Source organism: Phocoena sinus, chromosome 5, assembly GCF_008692025.1.
Source record: "Phocoena sinus isolate mPhoSin1 chromosome 5, mPhoSin1.pri, whole genome shotgun sequence".
NCBI classification, from domain to species: domain Eukaryota; kingdom Metazoa; phylum Chordata; class Mammalia; order Artiodactyla; family Phocoenidae; genus Phocoena; species Phocoena sinus.
In genome coordinates, this window is record NC_045767.1 from 53,076,752 (window position 1) to 53,093,432 (window position 16,681).

Sequence of the window (16,681 nt, forward strand, 5' to 3'; positions counted from 1 at the left end):
TTAAATTAAAATAAAATATTTACACACTTTTTTTAATAGATCTTTGCTTTAACTGAATTCTCAACTAATCAATAAATTACTTGGTCCCTATGGTACTAGATTGCAATTTTTTATCGTCATTATAATACAACTAACATCTCTCCAGCTCGGTCTCCCTCCACATCAGTGCCTCCACATTTTTCTCCTCTAAAATTCTCAGTGGCTGCACCAAGACTGCAAGAGATTCCTTGCACTGTGCGTTGTTTGATGGTCATCAATTTTGCTGACATAAGAGCTGAGCTAGACAGTTCAAAAGCCCAAGCCGGTCCCTTCCGCAAGCCTCAGACAAGCTGGCAAACTATCTTTACTCTTATCTGGATGTGGGAGAGTGCCCCGGTTTATTACTGTGGAGGACCCAGCAGCGGGGAAGGATTGCCTGCCTCTGTCTTTAACTAGGCCTCACTCAGAATTTAGGGAACAGTTTTGGCTCATGGGTTCTTTTTTTTTTTTGGCCACACCACATGGCTGGGACATGTGGGATCTTAGTTCCCTGACCAGGAACCAAACCCGGGCCCCCTGCAGTGGAAGCGCGGAGTCTTAACCCCTGGACCGCCAGGAAAGTCCCTGCTCATGGGTTCTTCAGCAGGGGAATTTAAAGCCTCAAAACAGCGGTCCCTCCCACCCCTTAAAGTAATTCTCATCTTAAGTGTCACTTCCTCAGGGCCTGGTCTAAATTCTGGCTCCTTTGGGATCCTCTCAAGCCAACCTATTTATTTCCTTCCCTGCCTTCATCACAATCTGTAATTTTAAATTTATTCGTGAATGTATTTGTTTACGATCTTTCTTCCCCCCACTAGATTTTTTAGTTCCATGAAGGCGGGGATGGACTGTATTCTTGTTTTTCATCGTTTTATTCCCAGAGTCCAGCACTGTGTCAGGCGTGTGGTAAACGTGTTGGGTGAAGGAATATGTACTGGATGGATGGATGGGTGCACAGATGAATGAGTTCGACACTAGACAAGTCTGCAGTTGTTACTGCAGCCTTTCATGCGGTGCAGCATGGAACTGCTGAGCGCCTAATTACTGATCTTCGTGCACCACTTTTGCGGGATAACAGCTATCATTATGTTTACAAGGACAAATAAATAGGAGGAGTAAGAGGCTTTCCTTGGAACACCTCTAACCATCTACAATATTTGATGCTTAGTTTACTACCTTGGCCCATTCTGAAATCTCTCTGGTGAATGAGATTCCTAATAGCTAACCACTGGAATCCCAGGTGGGCGCAACATTAATTCTTTAGTTGTTCTGTTGATGGAGGGGGTCCCAGGAGTAGGGGAAGGGCAGCTGAGACGGTGGTAAGGGGAAGTCTTGCGCCTGGGGACTGCTCGTATTACCAGGTAAGGAATCATTTCAAAGCCTTCACCAGGATGTTGAATTGGTATGTGCCTGAAAATCAGTCCTGAATTCTGGAATCTTAATGATCGTACTGACTCCATCTTTACTTAAAATTTTGTAATTTTGTCCATCATGGATTCTTTACATTAATCTTGATTTTTAAAAATACTGTATTAAATGTTATTTATCATGACTATCGTGATGAGCTGAACTGTGTCCCCCCCCAAATTCATTTGTGTAAGTCTGAACCCCCAGTACCTCAGAATGTGACCTTATCTGGATATAGGGTCACTGCTGATATAATTAGTTAAGATGAGATCATACTGGAATAGGGTGGGCCCTTAAGCCAATATGACTGGTATCCTTATAAAAAGGGGAAATTTGGACAAAGACAGACACTCACACAGGGAAAATGCCACGTGAAGTTTGGAAGCCAAGGAGCTATTAGAAGCTGGAGAGACGCTTAGAACAGATCTTTCCCTAGAGCCTTCAGAGGGAGCATAGCTCTGCTGACACCTTGCTCTCGGACCTCTAGCCTCTAGAACTGCGAGGCAATACATTTCTGTCGTTTAAGTCACTCAGTTTGTGGTACTGTGTTCCAGCAGCCTTGGCAAACTTATAGAATTACTAAGTTTTGTTGGTGTCTCCTTACATTTTATGCGGAAGGTGCCTCCCTTGCCTCACCTATTCCCAGCCCTGGATCTTACTGTGATTCACTCCGCTCATGTCAGCATCTACACTTCTGGGATTTAAGAGGAAAGGAAGCCCTTACATAGAAAATGAAAAAAAAAGCTTATGAAATTCAATTGGTTGTCAAAAGTGTCTGAGGTTGCATGTGGGTGTCAGGGGAGAAAGGGCAGGTATTATTTTAGACCTCACATCCTGAAATGCAAACCCTTAATTTCTGGGGAAGAACAGGGCACTCGAAGAGATTTCTAAAGGGGCCACACATCAGCTGTTTCTCCAAAGCAAACTCCCAGGCCTTTCCTATTCTCAAACTCTTCATAGAAGATCCCATGGCCGCTGGTTATATAACAAAACGCATATCTGTTGAATTCTTCCTCACTGGTCTAAATCCACCTGGTGCACTTAAGACTTCTAAGGCCTCAGCCCCCGTGCTTCAATATAGCTATCAAGTCACCCCCTGACTTTCTCTTTGCAGGCTAAGGAATAACACTGCTTTAGCCTTTCGCTATAACTCTAATCCTTTAATCCAGTCATGAAAATAAGAATTGTTCTATGTGCCCAGAGCCTAAAAGAAATTGTTTGACTTCAATGTAAACAGAAATGGTGGGGGAAAAAAAAAGTAGAGTGTATGTCCCCTACTCTGCTGTCATCACCCCTCTTTGCTTTCCTTTCTTTAATAATTGGTTTCCAAGAAAATCGGGATTGTGTGGAGACTGAGTGAATGGAGCCTGCTTGGAGAGACGGTTTTTGGCTGAGCGTAGTGAAATGACTAAAGGATGAAGGAATGAACCTCCCCCCCATCCCCCAGCCAAAGTGCCCAATAGTCCTGATACATTTTTTTTTTTATACTTTTTTGTTTTGGGCCGCACCGTGCAGCATGCGGGGTCTTAGTTCCCCGACCAGGAATTGATCCCGTGCCCCCTGCGCTGGATGTGTGGAGTCCTAACCACTGGACTGCCAGGGAAGTCCCCTGATATATTTTTTTAAATTATACATATGAAGCTGCTAATTTTTGTTTCTGTTCTTTACTTATTCTTAAGCATTTGAATTTACACATATACATATACATTATATATATTGATATATATATAAAATCTGGTTATGGTGAGATATCCCGAGTTCCTAAAGGAGAGCTCATGCCCCATGTTTCTGACACTATATGACCCACTCTTAAACAGGGATGTAGAAGCAAATTAAAAATATATGACAAATGAGGAAAAAGACCCAATTCTCAGTTTCTGCAACTCTTGTAGAGAATCGTTATATAAGATTGAAAAGTTATCCCAATATCAATAGTTGCATACGTTTCAAATTTACGTTATAAACATAAATATGAAGGCTGTCTCCTTTTATGTTTTATACTAGGCCAAACTTACCAAACCCTCTCAATAAGCAACATTAATACTTTTGTTTTTCCAAATCCTTTGTAGAAGATAATTTTCAAAGAAAACAAATTATAAAGTGTCATGAAAGGAAGAATTCACAGTGAGATCTGGAGAGAGAACTAGTTTCTCTTGCTTGGAAAAAAAAAAAGGTTGTGGGGAAAACATGGAGAGATTTTGTACACTTAAAAAGGAAAAAAAATAGTACAAAGCTTAGCTACAGGGCAGACTAGCCAGAGTCCATGCTTGAAAAAACTGAATCAGACAGGGTGGGAATAACTTCAGGGTTGAGGGCTAACATATGAAGGTTCCTTAACCCTCATCCAGCAAATTTTGAATCAAAAGAAAAATCACACTTACCTAATGGTCTGATTATGGTAGTCTTTCAAATCCTGTCCAGTGCTGGTGGTTACTACTATCTATGTTGGGAGAGATACACAAGGATCAGTTATGCCTCAAGACCCCACATCATAAATACAGTCCTGGATATGAGTTACTCGTAAAATAGGCTTCATAGTCTTTCACCTGATCAGTTTCTGCAAAAAATAAAAGGAGCAGTTTACTAGCCCTGTGTATATTTCGAGACTTAAGACACTTAATTTCTCCAAATGACTTTTTTAAAAATAAATTTATTTATTTATTTGGGGCTGAATTGGGTCTTCATTGCTGAGTGGGCTTTATCTAGTTGTGGCGAGCAGTGGTTTCTCTTGTTGTGGAGCATGGGCTCTAGGCGTGCGGGCTTCAGTAGTTGTGGCACGGGGGCTCAGTAGTTGTGGCACGTGGGCTCTAGAGTGCAGGGTCAGTAGTTGTGGCACATGGGCTTAGTTGCTCCGCGGCATGTGGGATCTTCCCGACCAGGGCTCGAACCCGTGTCCCCGGCATTGGCAGGAGGATTCTTAACCACTGCATCACAAGGGAAGCCCTGACTTTTTTTTAAAGAAGTATTTCGGTCATTTAATTTTTATTTATTTATTTAAAAGAAATTTTTTTGGCCACACTGTACGGCATGCGGAATCCTAGTTCCCGACCAGGGATCGAACCCATGCCCCCTGCAGTGGAAGCTCCGAGTCTTAACCACTGGTCCACCAGGAAAGTCCCTCCAAATGACTTAATGTGATAAAAATATCTATAATGCAGTTTTCCCCAGTGGGTTGTAGACACTTCCACACTACCAGCCAAAGGTTCATTTGGTGTATTCCTGCTCGAAAGCTTGTTGCATAAAAAGACAAGGAAATGTGTAAGATACTACAAGGAGTTCTTGGAATTTGTCTCTGATTCCAGGAGAGCCTTAGGGGGAAAAACAAGACAGGAGATGAACGTTCTTCATGCACTGTGGCTTCCCAACCTCTCTCCCTCAGCACTGAGAACTGTCGCTGTCATTTCAATGGTGACAATGTTTTCGTCGCAAATGTTGTTAGCTGCCGTGTATTCTTCCCGTGTCTGGGACTACAACATAAGCCCCTGGGGTTAAGGGGCTCCATTTATTCCCCCCAGTGCTAGCGCAGAGCATGTGTTCAGAAAACACATTCTGACTTAACTAGATTGTCAAAGATGTGGCTCCAACACCATGTCTATGAAAGAAAAGCGAACCCATAAAATCCAACCCAGTTCAGCCATATAGAGCATGTTGGTTCAGCGAAGAAAATGACTCAGACCAGTTGTTTCCCTAAACCAACCATTTACTTTAAGCCAATGTGTCCATTTAGTCAAAGCAATGAATATAGTAGTCTCACCACAGAGCTGGATTTTGTGTAGAAAAACAATAAGTACTATTCTGGAACCTATGTGATCAGAGAGACCAGATGGGATGGAAAGACGAAAGGGCAAGTGGCAAAAGTTTACTAAAAAAAATCTACTTCTTTTTTCTTTCCACTGCCTCTGGTCTTCCTAATTCTTCTCTCCTGTTTTACCCGATCATGTACTCTGCCATTTAATTCATCTCTTTAATTAAAGAACTACTTTGATTTACTCTTCTGCTCCGAAAGCTTCGATGGCACTGTGCTGTCTTGCAACTAGAAATTTAAATTCCGTGATATTCAAGATTCTCCACATTCTAGCCCTAAAGACATTTTTTTCTTCTATTAGCGTTCTATAGGCAGCGAATTTCTACTCCAAACTGGTTTATATGCCAACCTCCAGTGATGTGCTAAAGTACCCTCTCCTTGCTTCTCCATTTAAACTCTGCCCATTCGTAGGAACCTTCTTTATGAAACCTCCCCTGAGCACCCCAGGGTGAAGTGCTGTCTCTCTTCCGTGAATCAATACGAACCATTTGGCAATTAAGCTCGCCTTATGACACCCCTCACCTGCTTAATACGACTCCCATAAATAGTCTGTAAGCTCCTTGAGCACAGTGCCTTGTATACAGCTGGTGCAAAATAAGATCTGTGATTTGCTCTCATGATTTGATACCTAAGTGACACGTGGTACTGAGCTGACCTTAAGAGAAAGCTATGCCACCATAATCCTCATGCAAATGAGAAGCTATAACATGGACCACAGCGATGTCACCTAACAGCATTAAGGAAACAAACATACAAAAACTTCCAGCTAACATCTTACAGACTCTCCTCAGGAAAGCGACAAGGACTGACTTGATTTCTTTTCTCTTCAGAAAAAGGAAATGTGATAGACCTAACCGCCAAGGGAAGTCTGTGTATTATCTAACACACAAGACAAGCAAAATGTCTTTTCCAGTTTTGTTATCGGAAGGTTACACATCAATAAGGAAAGCTGATGAGAAAATAAAGTAACCAGAAGAAAGTAGCATACTGACATCGTATATATGAAGAAATGGAATTATCTTCAATTATAGCAATGTCACTATGTCACTAATTAACAATGATCACAGAACATGTGTCATACCAGAGAGTTTTTCTATCATACACAATGCATTAGTGGCTGCAGGAATCTTCCTCCAAGAGTTACCGTCAGAAGCCAAGCTCTCAAACATCCACATTGCTGGTGCCATAATCCATAAAATCTGCGTTATGAAAGCTTGAAGCTATTATGTGCAGTGTCTTATAGTACAAAGTAGTTAAAGAACCTCCATCTCACCGGAATTATCACTTAGGTTTGTTGGTTGTTATTTGTCGGTTTAATGCCAAGCATAAGCAATTGTTTTAACTGCCCAAAACAGTCAAACCATTTCTTGGCTGAACTAACCAACACATTTCCTGTAAAAAAGTTGTAGATTTGATAACACTACATAAATATGGCCAAGGCTGTCTTAACATTTATCTCCCCAAAGCCTATCTCGCTAGGAGAAAAGGCTTCAATTGTTCAGATAACTGTGGTTATGTAGCTGCCTATATTATTTACTCCTTCACAATAGAGTTGAAAGAAGCACTTTAAAAGTTAATTAAATGGGATAGAATTCTTATGATTTAAATTTCTAACGATAAAAATTTGATTTAAAAAGTGTTATGGTTGTAAAAGTTTATCAGATACCACAAATTTGTTTTTGCAGGTTTCCTAGCTCCCTGACTTTACAGCAATGCTTGAAGTTAAGTGATGATGTTGATATGAATCACGGTGGAGCGAGCTTTCAGTACCTGACCACCATTAAAAGAGATATCCAGGCGAAACCACTCCTTCAAGGGTATGGTGAATTTTGTTTTTACAGCAAGGTCTTCTCCTTTGACAAGATGCATTTGAATATGCAAGTGGCCTAAAAGGAAAATGAAAGCTTGTGAAAATGACAGAAAATACGTAGGAGTGAATGAAGTGGCTATATCTTTTCGACGACTGTCCTAAAAAGCTATAAGACTAGATCACATTCCTTCTTCCTTTAAATAAAAGCAAAGCAAAGCAAAACAAACAAAACACATATGTGCATTCATCTGTATATGTTTGTTTTAATCTTCCAGAAAACAAGTTTAACTCGAATCCCGTATTTGGAAACCATCATTCTCGTTGAATTGCCACGTTGACAACATTCCTTATTCTAGACAGACGTATCTGCCAGTAGACAGAGCATAAGAAAGCTACACTATCGTTCTAAAGGTTCTGTTTCATACTTACCCTCTTCAGTAAGAAATACAGAAGGTGTGCCGTACATCTCGTTAGAATCAACAAAATACAGAATCCCACAGAGACTGGCCTTGCAATAATGGAGTAAATAAAGCCACAGTGAAACAGTAAACCTGTAAGAGTGAGGAGAAAAAAAATTCTGCAGATTGATATCATCCAAGAGCAGGTAATTACATTTAACAATGACGGAGCAAATTGCTTTCTTTCCAATGAAGGGATGAATTTGCCTTCGTGCTCATCATGGGAGATCAGCTTGCAAAGCTTGATTTTTGAGACAAAGGAGGTAGTTACAGTAACTGCAAAAGACAGGAGTTAAGCGTCGTTGTGCAAAACTAGCAGACATTGTACCTTGCGCCAAAAACCCTTCCTGTGCCTTTCTGAGCTTCGCACAGGCCCACCATTTGAATCCTTGATTAAGGCTTATAAAGCCAGACACAGAATAAAAATCTGGATTTTAATAAGAGGTGACTTGATAAGAAGCTGTTCTAATTTCGATGATTTAAAAAAAAACATAATTAGGGCCTTTTGAGCAATTTTGTTTCTTTCAAAGATAAAAGCTCTAAGGCAGAAAAATGCCATAATTTGCAAATGGCATCACTATATGCTAATCAGGACACACAGATACAATTTTAATGCCCATATTAGGTTATTCAGTATCACAGTTCTGGCTGACCAATGTGGAACAACTACTCTAATTGTTCCATTTCTGGACTAGGGCTATTTTAGTTGAAAAAATATTGTCCATCTGTGATTTGTGGAGTGAGGATAAAATAACAGCGGTCAACTTAACTAGGACACATTTAACCAAGCTATGTGATCCACCAATCATTCAGCAAATATTTGCTGTCAGAACATTTGCTCGATGCCACACACTGTGCTAGTGACCAGCAGTTCAAAGATAAGCTGGGAGTAATGCTTTTTGCATGTGAAACATGAATCAAGGTCAAAACCTGTACAGAGAATGCTCTCCATTACCCCAGTAACCAATTCACAGTTTGGGTTAAAGTGGCAGCAGCCCCAGGTTCTTTGGGGACTCATCCCAACAAGACCTTTAGAATATTCTGGGCTTTATAAACTGGCCTTGAAATCGGTGGCAAGATACACAAACAGATGGTACCACACAGCTCCCTCCTGACCCACCCAGCTGAGCAAAAGCTCATGAAGATAAGTTATCACAAGGAAGCTTAGCAAGAACATACGCTTAGTAAAGTGACTCAAGATCTTTCTACAGCCAGCAGCCTGGGAAGAATTAAATCACTCTGCTGAATCCATCCAGTCTGAGGTAAACCACGAACAATTTTCAGCATCTTCAATTCAGCAGAAGGAAAAAAATATATCTGGGTTTTGCTGAAATCAGTGGAGGAGATCAGAAGTTGTGAGATTTCAAGCAGCTCGTCCAATCTTCCAAGACAGAAAAGGCAAAGTGAAGGCTGCAATCTGGCAGGGCTGTGGCTGGCTGCACCTGACACCTTGCAGAGCCTCAGGCTCCAACACCTGACTCACCTACTTGGGTCATTCCCAGGACCAACATACAAGGTCAAGCGAGGATTGATTGCCAAGTGCAAGAATAATTTCAGAATGCTTTGAGGTTCTCAGGTCCACAAATTCTACCTAAGCTATGGAGATCTCATCATTTTTCCAAAGCATATTACAAAGGTAGGTCTTCCTAACTGGCTCCACTAGCCTGCTCTGGTCCTCAGATAAAAAGAGTACTACCGCCCCACCGGCCCCCATCACCGGCCTCTTCTTACACTGGGTAATCTATCCGCTGGCGTCGGGTGGCCTCTAGCTCTCGATTCCGAAATCTCGGGAACTTCTTCACAATGCCTGTGTTTTCTCCACTGGAGGCAAAGAGAAAGCCCAGGAGGGTGACCACATCTGTAAACAGCAAGATGGCTGCCTTTTAATTATTTCCAGAAAAACACTGCTTCCAACATCACATTCTTCCTGGAACCCACTGCCTAGCTCCCATCAAACATTTAAATGAAGAGTCTGAAAATATTAGCAAACATTTACTGCACACTGAATATACGCCAGCCACCTGAGAAGCACTTTACAGAGCTATCTCAATTTGTGTTCACAGCAACCCTATAAAGGAGATTCTTTCTTAGTCCCGTTCTACAGATGAAAAGCCCGAGGTATAGAGGTAAGATTACTTGCCTAAGGTAACAGAGCTAATAAGTAGTAGAGTGAAATTTCAAGTTTCCAGCTCAGGGTCTATGTGTTTAACCATCTTACATCCTGCCCTTCTAACACTAAGAAAAGCGTTTTGAATTTATGTAATAATGATAACAGTTAACACTTCAGTAGCATTCACTCTGGTCCACGCTACTGTATAAAAATATATGCATATATATTTATATATAAATTCATTTAATCCTCATTATTGTCCCCCGTCTATAGATGAGGAAATAGATGCACAGCTGCTAAAATACTAACATTTATTTAACACTTAGAATATGCCAGGCAACATGCTAAGCACATTTCAGGAATAATCTTGCTTAATTTCACAATTTATGAGATAGATTCTATTATTGTCCCTCTTTAACCTGAGCCTTAGAGAAGGTTGAATAGTAAGAGGTAGAGCTGGGATTCAAACTCGAGCAGTCTAGTTTCAGAATCTATGCACTTAAAATTGCGCAGTTTTTTTTTTTTCGTCCGTGCAGACTTTCCACATAACCTCAACATGTTACCCTATGCAAATATTACTAACCATACTCCTTAAAACTAGGGAGGCTTCCACTTTATTTTGCAAATGTGTGAGAATTCTGTGGTTCTAGAAAAGAGGAGCATCCATAACAAATCTGAAAGGGAAAACTGTGTCGTTTCATCTATATTTAATCCCTACAAGGCTAATACGGATTTTTAAATTTCCAATACCCCATTCCCCCTTCAAAGAAAAAAATTCACCAATACAACCTAGAAATAAAGATCACTTTTCCCTTTCTTAAAATGTTCCTTGGTTTAAATATCCATAATTAAATGGTGGAAATAATCCATTGTCCTGGGCTTCTTAGAGTTGACTTCTGCCCAAGTTACCGAATGCCAATATTGGAGGAAATTACAGGAGCCTCAGCCTGGGATATTGGACACCCCAGCTCTCATTCCTCAATGGAGAAAAATGTTTTATTACATAAAGAGGTACCTCTGGTTCATTACAACTTGGAAATCATAAGAGCAATGCTTTCAAAGTCTCAGAGATGCATTTGGAAATCCAAAAGGGTGGAGTTATCAATTCCAACAAAAATACTTCAAAGCTTATTTCTTTGCAACTTGAGCTCAATTTGCGCGCACCGGACTTGCTGGTTAGTTATGGGAGTGGAGAGAGGGGATTAGAAATGGAAATACTGCAAGGGTGTCTTCAGAATCCAAGGAAAAAATTCACCAAGAGGTTGGTATCAGCCAACCTTGGTTGGCTTCCACCATGTTGAGTGGAACGTAAGAGACCAGACGGTCATGTTAGCCCCCTGGGAAGCCTTCTGCTCGTGATTGCTGTTGAGTTATCTAGTGTATAGTAGAAACATTTATCAAAATGAACAGGATTTGGGCTTCCCCGGTGGCGCAGTGGTTGAGTGTCTGCCTGCCGATGCAGGGGACACAGGTTCGTGCCCCGGTCCGGGAGGATCCCACATGCTGCGGAGCGGCTGGGCCTGTGAGCCATGGCCCCTAAGCCTGCGCATCCAGAGCCTGTGCTCCACAGCAGGAGAGGCCACAACAGTGAGAGGTCCAAAAAAAAAAAAAAATGAACAGGATTTGATTCTGCCCAACCTGACTCCAGTAAAAGGAGGCTTCATAATGGAGGTTTCCAAAGTGAAGGGAGTTAAAAGTGAATGTTGATGAGCCATTCCTTTATCCAGTGATCAAAGAAAAGCCGGCTGAATAGGTGAACTTGCAGCAAAAGACTATGGAGGGAAAATCTAAGACGCAAAGATCTAAAATAATTTTTATAAACACGTATCTTTTGTATTCAACTAAACCAAAGTGATGGTGGTTCTCTTGTAAAATCAGTAGTTTAATAGTTCTTTGATTTGGAGTTCTAGTACGATTTTCCCTCAGTATAATATTATCTTTCCATTTCATTAGAAATAACTAATATGAATGAAATTTTGGTGCAGAGAAGGACTTTAGAATTCATCTAGCCCAGGATAACATTTTCTAGTAACTGATTGACTGCCTGGAGTGCTATAACTGATTAGTGATGGCTGTCATAGGCACAAGAATGGGGAGTAACAGTACCAGTGCCATGCCCCATTAAAGAATTTACAGGTAGGAACACTTAAGTCCAGAACTTGGGCCCAAACAGGTTAAATGGCTCACTTACATAGAATGTAAGCTCCAAGAGAGCATGCACTTTACTTCATTCATTATTCCATCCTCAGAGCCAGAATAGTGGCCAACACTTGATAGAGGCTCCATAAATATTTAGGAAGTGAATGAATGAATGGATAAATGATCAAATGAACATAGTTGTGGCCAAGTCAGAATTTGAACCTGTCTTTCACCCAACGCGTTCCATAATTTTATAATGTGCCCCATGCTGCCCAAGCCAAAAATTAAGTCTCTCTTTCTTCAGGTCCTTCCCCCAGATCCATTTCTTTGGCTAATCTTGAACGAGGAAGTTAGGTAGGGAAAAGGCATCATTATGACGTAAACACAAAATGCCAGGAAAACAGTTCAGGTTTGGAACCTACCACCTTGGTCATTTTGCTTGTTTTATTTCCTCAGATTCTAGAGCAAAAAGAGGCATTAGATATAACGTGGTGCAAACTCCTTCATTTGGCGACAAGAAAAGGGTTAGTGTTTTGTTGAAGGTTGTATAACTAATAAGGTTGTATGACTCAAACCTGGTCTGCCACTGCAAAACAATGAGCTTTTTATTAAACCACATCACGTCTCACAAGTCCTCACTGAGAGAGCTGGGACTGGTGTTCAGCTGGCATGCCCCTGAGCGGCTGTACTAGTTGTTAAAGTACTGAAACATGTCAGTGTATTGGTTAGATGACTGGTGTTGCCTTGAACCTCCAAAGCCCCCACCCACTACCCACCCACCCTGGCTTCTCCTTCAGAGTAGAACCTGGCTCAGCAAGGATCTCCAGCACCATCCTGTTTCAGCACCAGGGCCAGCGCCCGGGGGAGCCTGACTGGGGCCCCCAGCTCATACTATTTGTTAAGTATTTTGAGTATCATCCTGAGTGGAGTGGCTGGGGGGCTTACATAGCCCATTCTCCAGTTCAGCATAGTGATCAGAGCCCTGACAGGACACCTGCTCTGAGGAAGGGCCCGTTTCTACATAACGAAGCCCTATTCGGAATGAGCTTCAAATACATCACAATGATGCAGCTGAGACCCTCAGTCCCTTTGTGCGGAAGTTAGAGACAGTCTTGAGGCAAGGAATAACTGTGGCTAAAAGTTTGTAAGGGGAACCTGGAGGAAAAGAAGCTAATATTTTCCCACCCAGAAAAGTGAAGTTAGAATGTCGATAACTCAATCTGCTTTCCAAATGCAGGACGCTAAACAGGCAGCGGCGATCAGGAGTTTTATTTTCCTCAAAGCCAAAGCCTGAGAGCAAAAACTCTACCTTCTACCAAGTATGGTTTAGGTCAGAACTTCCACCCCAAAGGATACTAGACAGTGAAGTGAGTGCCTAAGGAAGTCTGTAACATACTCAATACTAGGAGTCTTAAGAGTAAATAAATTCCACTCCCAGTAATTTATCCTCCAAAAATATTTATTTGTGTGTACAAAGATACATGTACAAGGATGCTTGGAGAAACCTTGTTGTTAATGGTAAAAGACTAGAAATGACCTGCATGACCATCAGCAGGGGACAGGGTAAATCAATTATGGAGTGTCAGGCAACGCAATGCTAAGGAGCTATTGAAAAGAATGGGGTCGTGTAGCAAGTACAGACATAGAAAAATCTCTGCCGTATTGTTAATGAGCGCGGGGCCGAGTCTATAGTATCCTCCAACGTGTGTATGAAGAGAAGGGGTTATCAACCTAATGCTTATATGGGCAGAGAACATTTCTGGAAGCAGACACGGAAACTAGTGTTACTGAGTTTGCTTCTAGAAATAGGACCAAAAGAATAGGGTGGGTGGGAATTTACTCTTCCCCCAAACCCTTTTATGCTCTCTGAACTTTCCACCAGGTACATGTATTACTTTTTTGGCTACAAGGGAAGAGAACAACACCTCTGAGCATTTCCATGCAAGCGGGGAGGAGCCAGCCTCATGCAGAGGTCTCCCCGCGCTGGGCGCTGTGGTGGTTCAATCCACTTCAAAGAGGCAAAGTCCAGTGGGTGAGGAAAACAGGGTGATCCATGTCAGTGAAAATTCAACTTATAAAAAAGTGTATTCCTTCTAATTTAGAACCTGGGTTAGGACTGTATTAGCATATTTCAGAGAGGTGGCTTAGCAAAGTTGAAAGAATAAAGAACTGGGACTCCATTAACAAATTCCCTGAGCTTCAGTGTTCCCCTCTGTAAGGAGAGAATGAGAGTACTGTCATTCCCTGGGGCTACTAAGGGTTAAATGAGACATTCTGCATCGGAAAAGTGGTTCAAAAATCATAAAGGGCAATGCAGATGCTAGGTACTCATTAGCACTATTATTGAAAAATCCAGTCTACAGTGATTAACTGGGGGAAAGAAAGAACTGTGTCTTTTTTTTCCAGAAGTATCAAATGTGTAGTTCTTATAGTTACAGAAAGTATTATCATGTCATTAACTTGAATTGTCTCACTGAATACGCTGATATTTTCACAGAGACACGTAAAGTCTGTCTCCAAAATGTGAATTAGTCTATGATTTTGTTGTAAAGGAATTTTGTTATAAGAAATTCCACTTCCAATCTGTTGGACCTGAAAATGAGAATGAATTGTTAGTGAAAAGAGAGTGGAGAAGAAGGAAACTTCCAGGTTCCCCAGTTTCTGACTTAAGAGGGAAGGTCAGAAAAATGTTCATATAGGTAGAAGTAGGACAGAATGCTTACTGCGCCTGACCCCGGCATTTAAGAACCTCCAAAGTGCGGCCCCAACCTGCCTTCCCAGTCTTATTTCCTGAATTGCCTATCTCACACTTGAGACTCTACCTGAACAAATAATAGCTCAAGGGCTGCTACTCCACACTTCACCTGTGGCAGACATTGGTAATCAATCCACATGGCACCCTTTCTCACTAAGCACAGACTCGGCTTCAGAATCCCTCTCAGCACTGTGCTCTAGGTAGCCACTCCCATCGCTCTGAGCTGGCGTGCAAGATGGAACTCATTTGCCATCCCTCACACCAAGGGATGTAGGCTCGTCCCCACTCCCCTATCAGTCTGCATTGCCTCCTCTTTTTTTCCCTTCTGCCTGGATGCCTTTCTTTTATTCCTTTTCTGACAGTGAAAACTCTACTCATCCTTCAAGTTTCTGTTCAAATGGCACTTCCTCTGTGAAGAACCCTAGCAAAGTGCCTAACACATAGACTGCTCAGTAACTTTTTTCAATGAATAAGTGACTTAAATAAGTGAATAGCTTCATGATGTCATCTGGCAGTATAGCTTAATGGTTAAGCATGGTGTTCGGGAACCAAACGACCTGGGTTCAAGTCCTAGCTCCATTATTAGCTGTGTGACCTTAGACAAATTACTCTACCTCTCTGAGTCAGTTTCCTCCTCTGTAAATAACGACAGTAGACCACTGGGCGGATTAAATTAGATACTCGCACAAAGCACTTAGCCCAGTTCCTGGCACATAGCGAGTGCTCAGTAAGGGAACGTAGCTGTTACGATCGGTAGCTGTGTTTACTTCCTGTAAAACCACCTTAAAGAGAGGGACCATGTCTGCATCTTTGAGCCTCCAGACTTAGTAAAGAAATTGGTACGTGATAGGTGTTCAATCAATCTTTATTGAATTGAACATGATACACATCATAAGGGGGTGATGGGTACCAACAGAGAACAAGGGGAGGCTGGAGGGTGGAAAGTTAATTTCTGATGTGGGAATCAATAGAAAAGAAAAGTGCTTTGGGGGAAGGAGGGAAAATTTGAGCTGGCTACTGAAATATGAGTATAATTTTGCCAGGAAGACATGAAAGACAGCACTGGGGGTGGGGGAGTGTTGGGGGGCGGCCAGGGACGGCAGCTGCCTGTAAAAGAAGCTTCTTTAGCCAAGGTATAGGGGTGGGAGATGACAGACTCAAACTAGAGGGCATGTGCAGGGTGCAGGTGAGCTCATGTGTGGTTGCAAAGGAGAATCACTGCAGCTTTAAGCAGCTCAGCCCAAAGGGGCTCCACCGGGGAAGCCTCAGTGTGCTGGCCCTAGGGAAGGCTCGGGGCTGCCGCCGAGCCCCACACACTGCCTACGTAGCCGTGTGAGGGTGCTGTCACAGTGTGATGGTCACACATCAGCTAAGAGAGAAAGGGTCCTTGCCCCTTGGCTGACAGCATTCATCACTCAATCAACAAACAGTCACCGCGAGCCTGCTGTGTGCAGGGCATCGCACTGGAACCAGACAAAGCGGGACTTATGGAGCCTGTGTTCTAGTATGGAGACACTCAACAGGCAAATAAGCCATTACATATATTTAATTACAAGGTCCAGCGGTGCCAAGGCTGTGAAGGAAATAAAAGGTGGATATCGATGGGACGGGAGTAGCGGGGTGGGGCTGCCGCCTTAGATAAGGTGGTCAAGGAAGCTGTCCCGGATGAGATGACATTTGTGTAGAGGTAGGAATGAGATAAGAGAGCAAGCCATGTAGTGATCCGGGGGAGAGGCATCTTAGGCGGAGGGGACAGTAATGCAGATGTCCGAAAATGGGAGCGAACTTGGTACATCAACGGAGAAGCAAGCAGGTCTGCGTGGCTGGGACAGGTGGGCAAGGGTGAGCGTGGCAGGAGATGAGGCCAGCAAGGGGACAGGGACAGATTCCACAGGCCACGCTAAGGGGCATGGCTGACTTTTCCTGGTGTGATGGGAGGAGCCGCCTGCAGGGGGTGCGGTGAGCTGCTTGCACCGGCTGCCGTGTGAGGAACGAGGGCAAGTGCGGAGGCCATTTGCAGCCTACGGACGGAGTCCAGACAGGGACAATGGTGGCTTAGACTAGGATGACAGCAAACACTTGTGAGAAGCAACTGAATGTGCAGTGACGGGCCGAAGATAGAGGCAGCAGGGCTAGCTGACCTGTCAAAATAGGACGTCAAGTCCAGGTGCACCCCTAG

The 16,681-nt window shown here is 42.6% G+C and overlaps 1 protein-coding gene across 4 annotated transcripts in view; it reads right to left on the reverse strand.

Moving 5' to 3' along the window:
* The window catches only part of SEL1L3 (SEL1L family member 3), a 96,009-nt gene that overhangs the window by 63,892 nt on the left and 15,436 nt on the right, over positions 1-16,681 (reverse strand). For all 4 annotated transcript variants that reach the window (XM_032633656.1, XM_032633659.1, XM_032633658.1 and 1 more), the window contains exons 3-6: positions 9,230-9,356; positions 7,470-7,591; positions 7,001-7,116; positions 3,807-3,865 (exon numbers count right to left, since the gene is read on the reverse strand). In XM_032633656.1, coding sequence (XP_032489547.1) covers positions 3,807-3,865; positions 7,001-7,116; positions 7,470-7,591; positions 9,230-9,356 — 424 coding nt within the window. The remainder of the gene's footprint in view (positions 1-3,806; positions 3,866-7,000; positions 7,117-7,469; positions 7,592-9,229; positions 9,357-16,681) is intronic.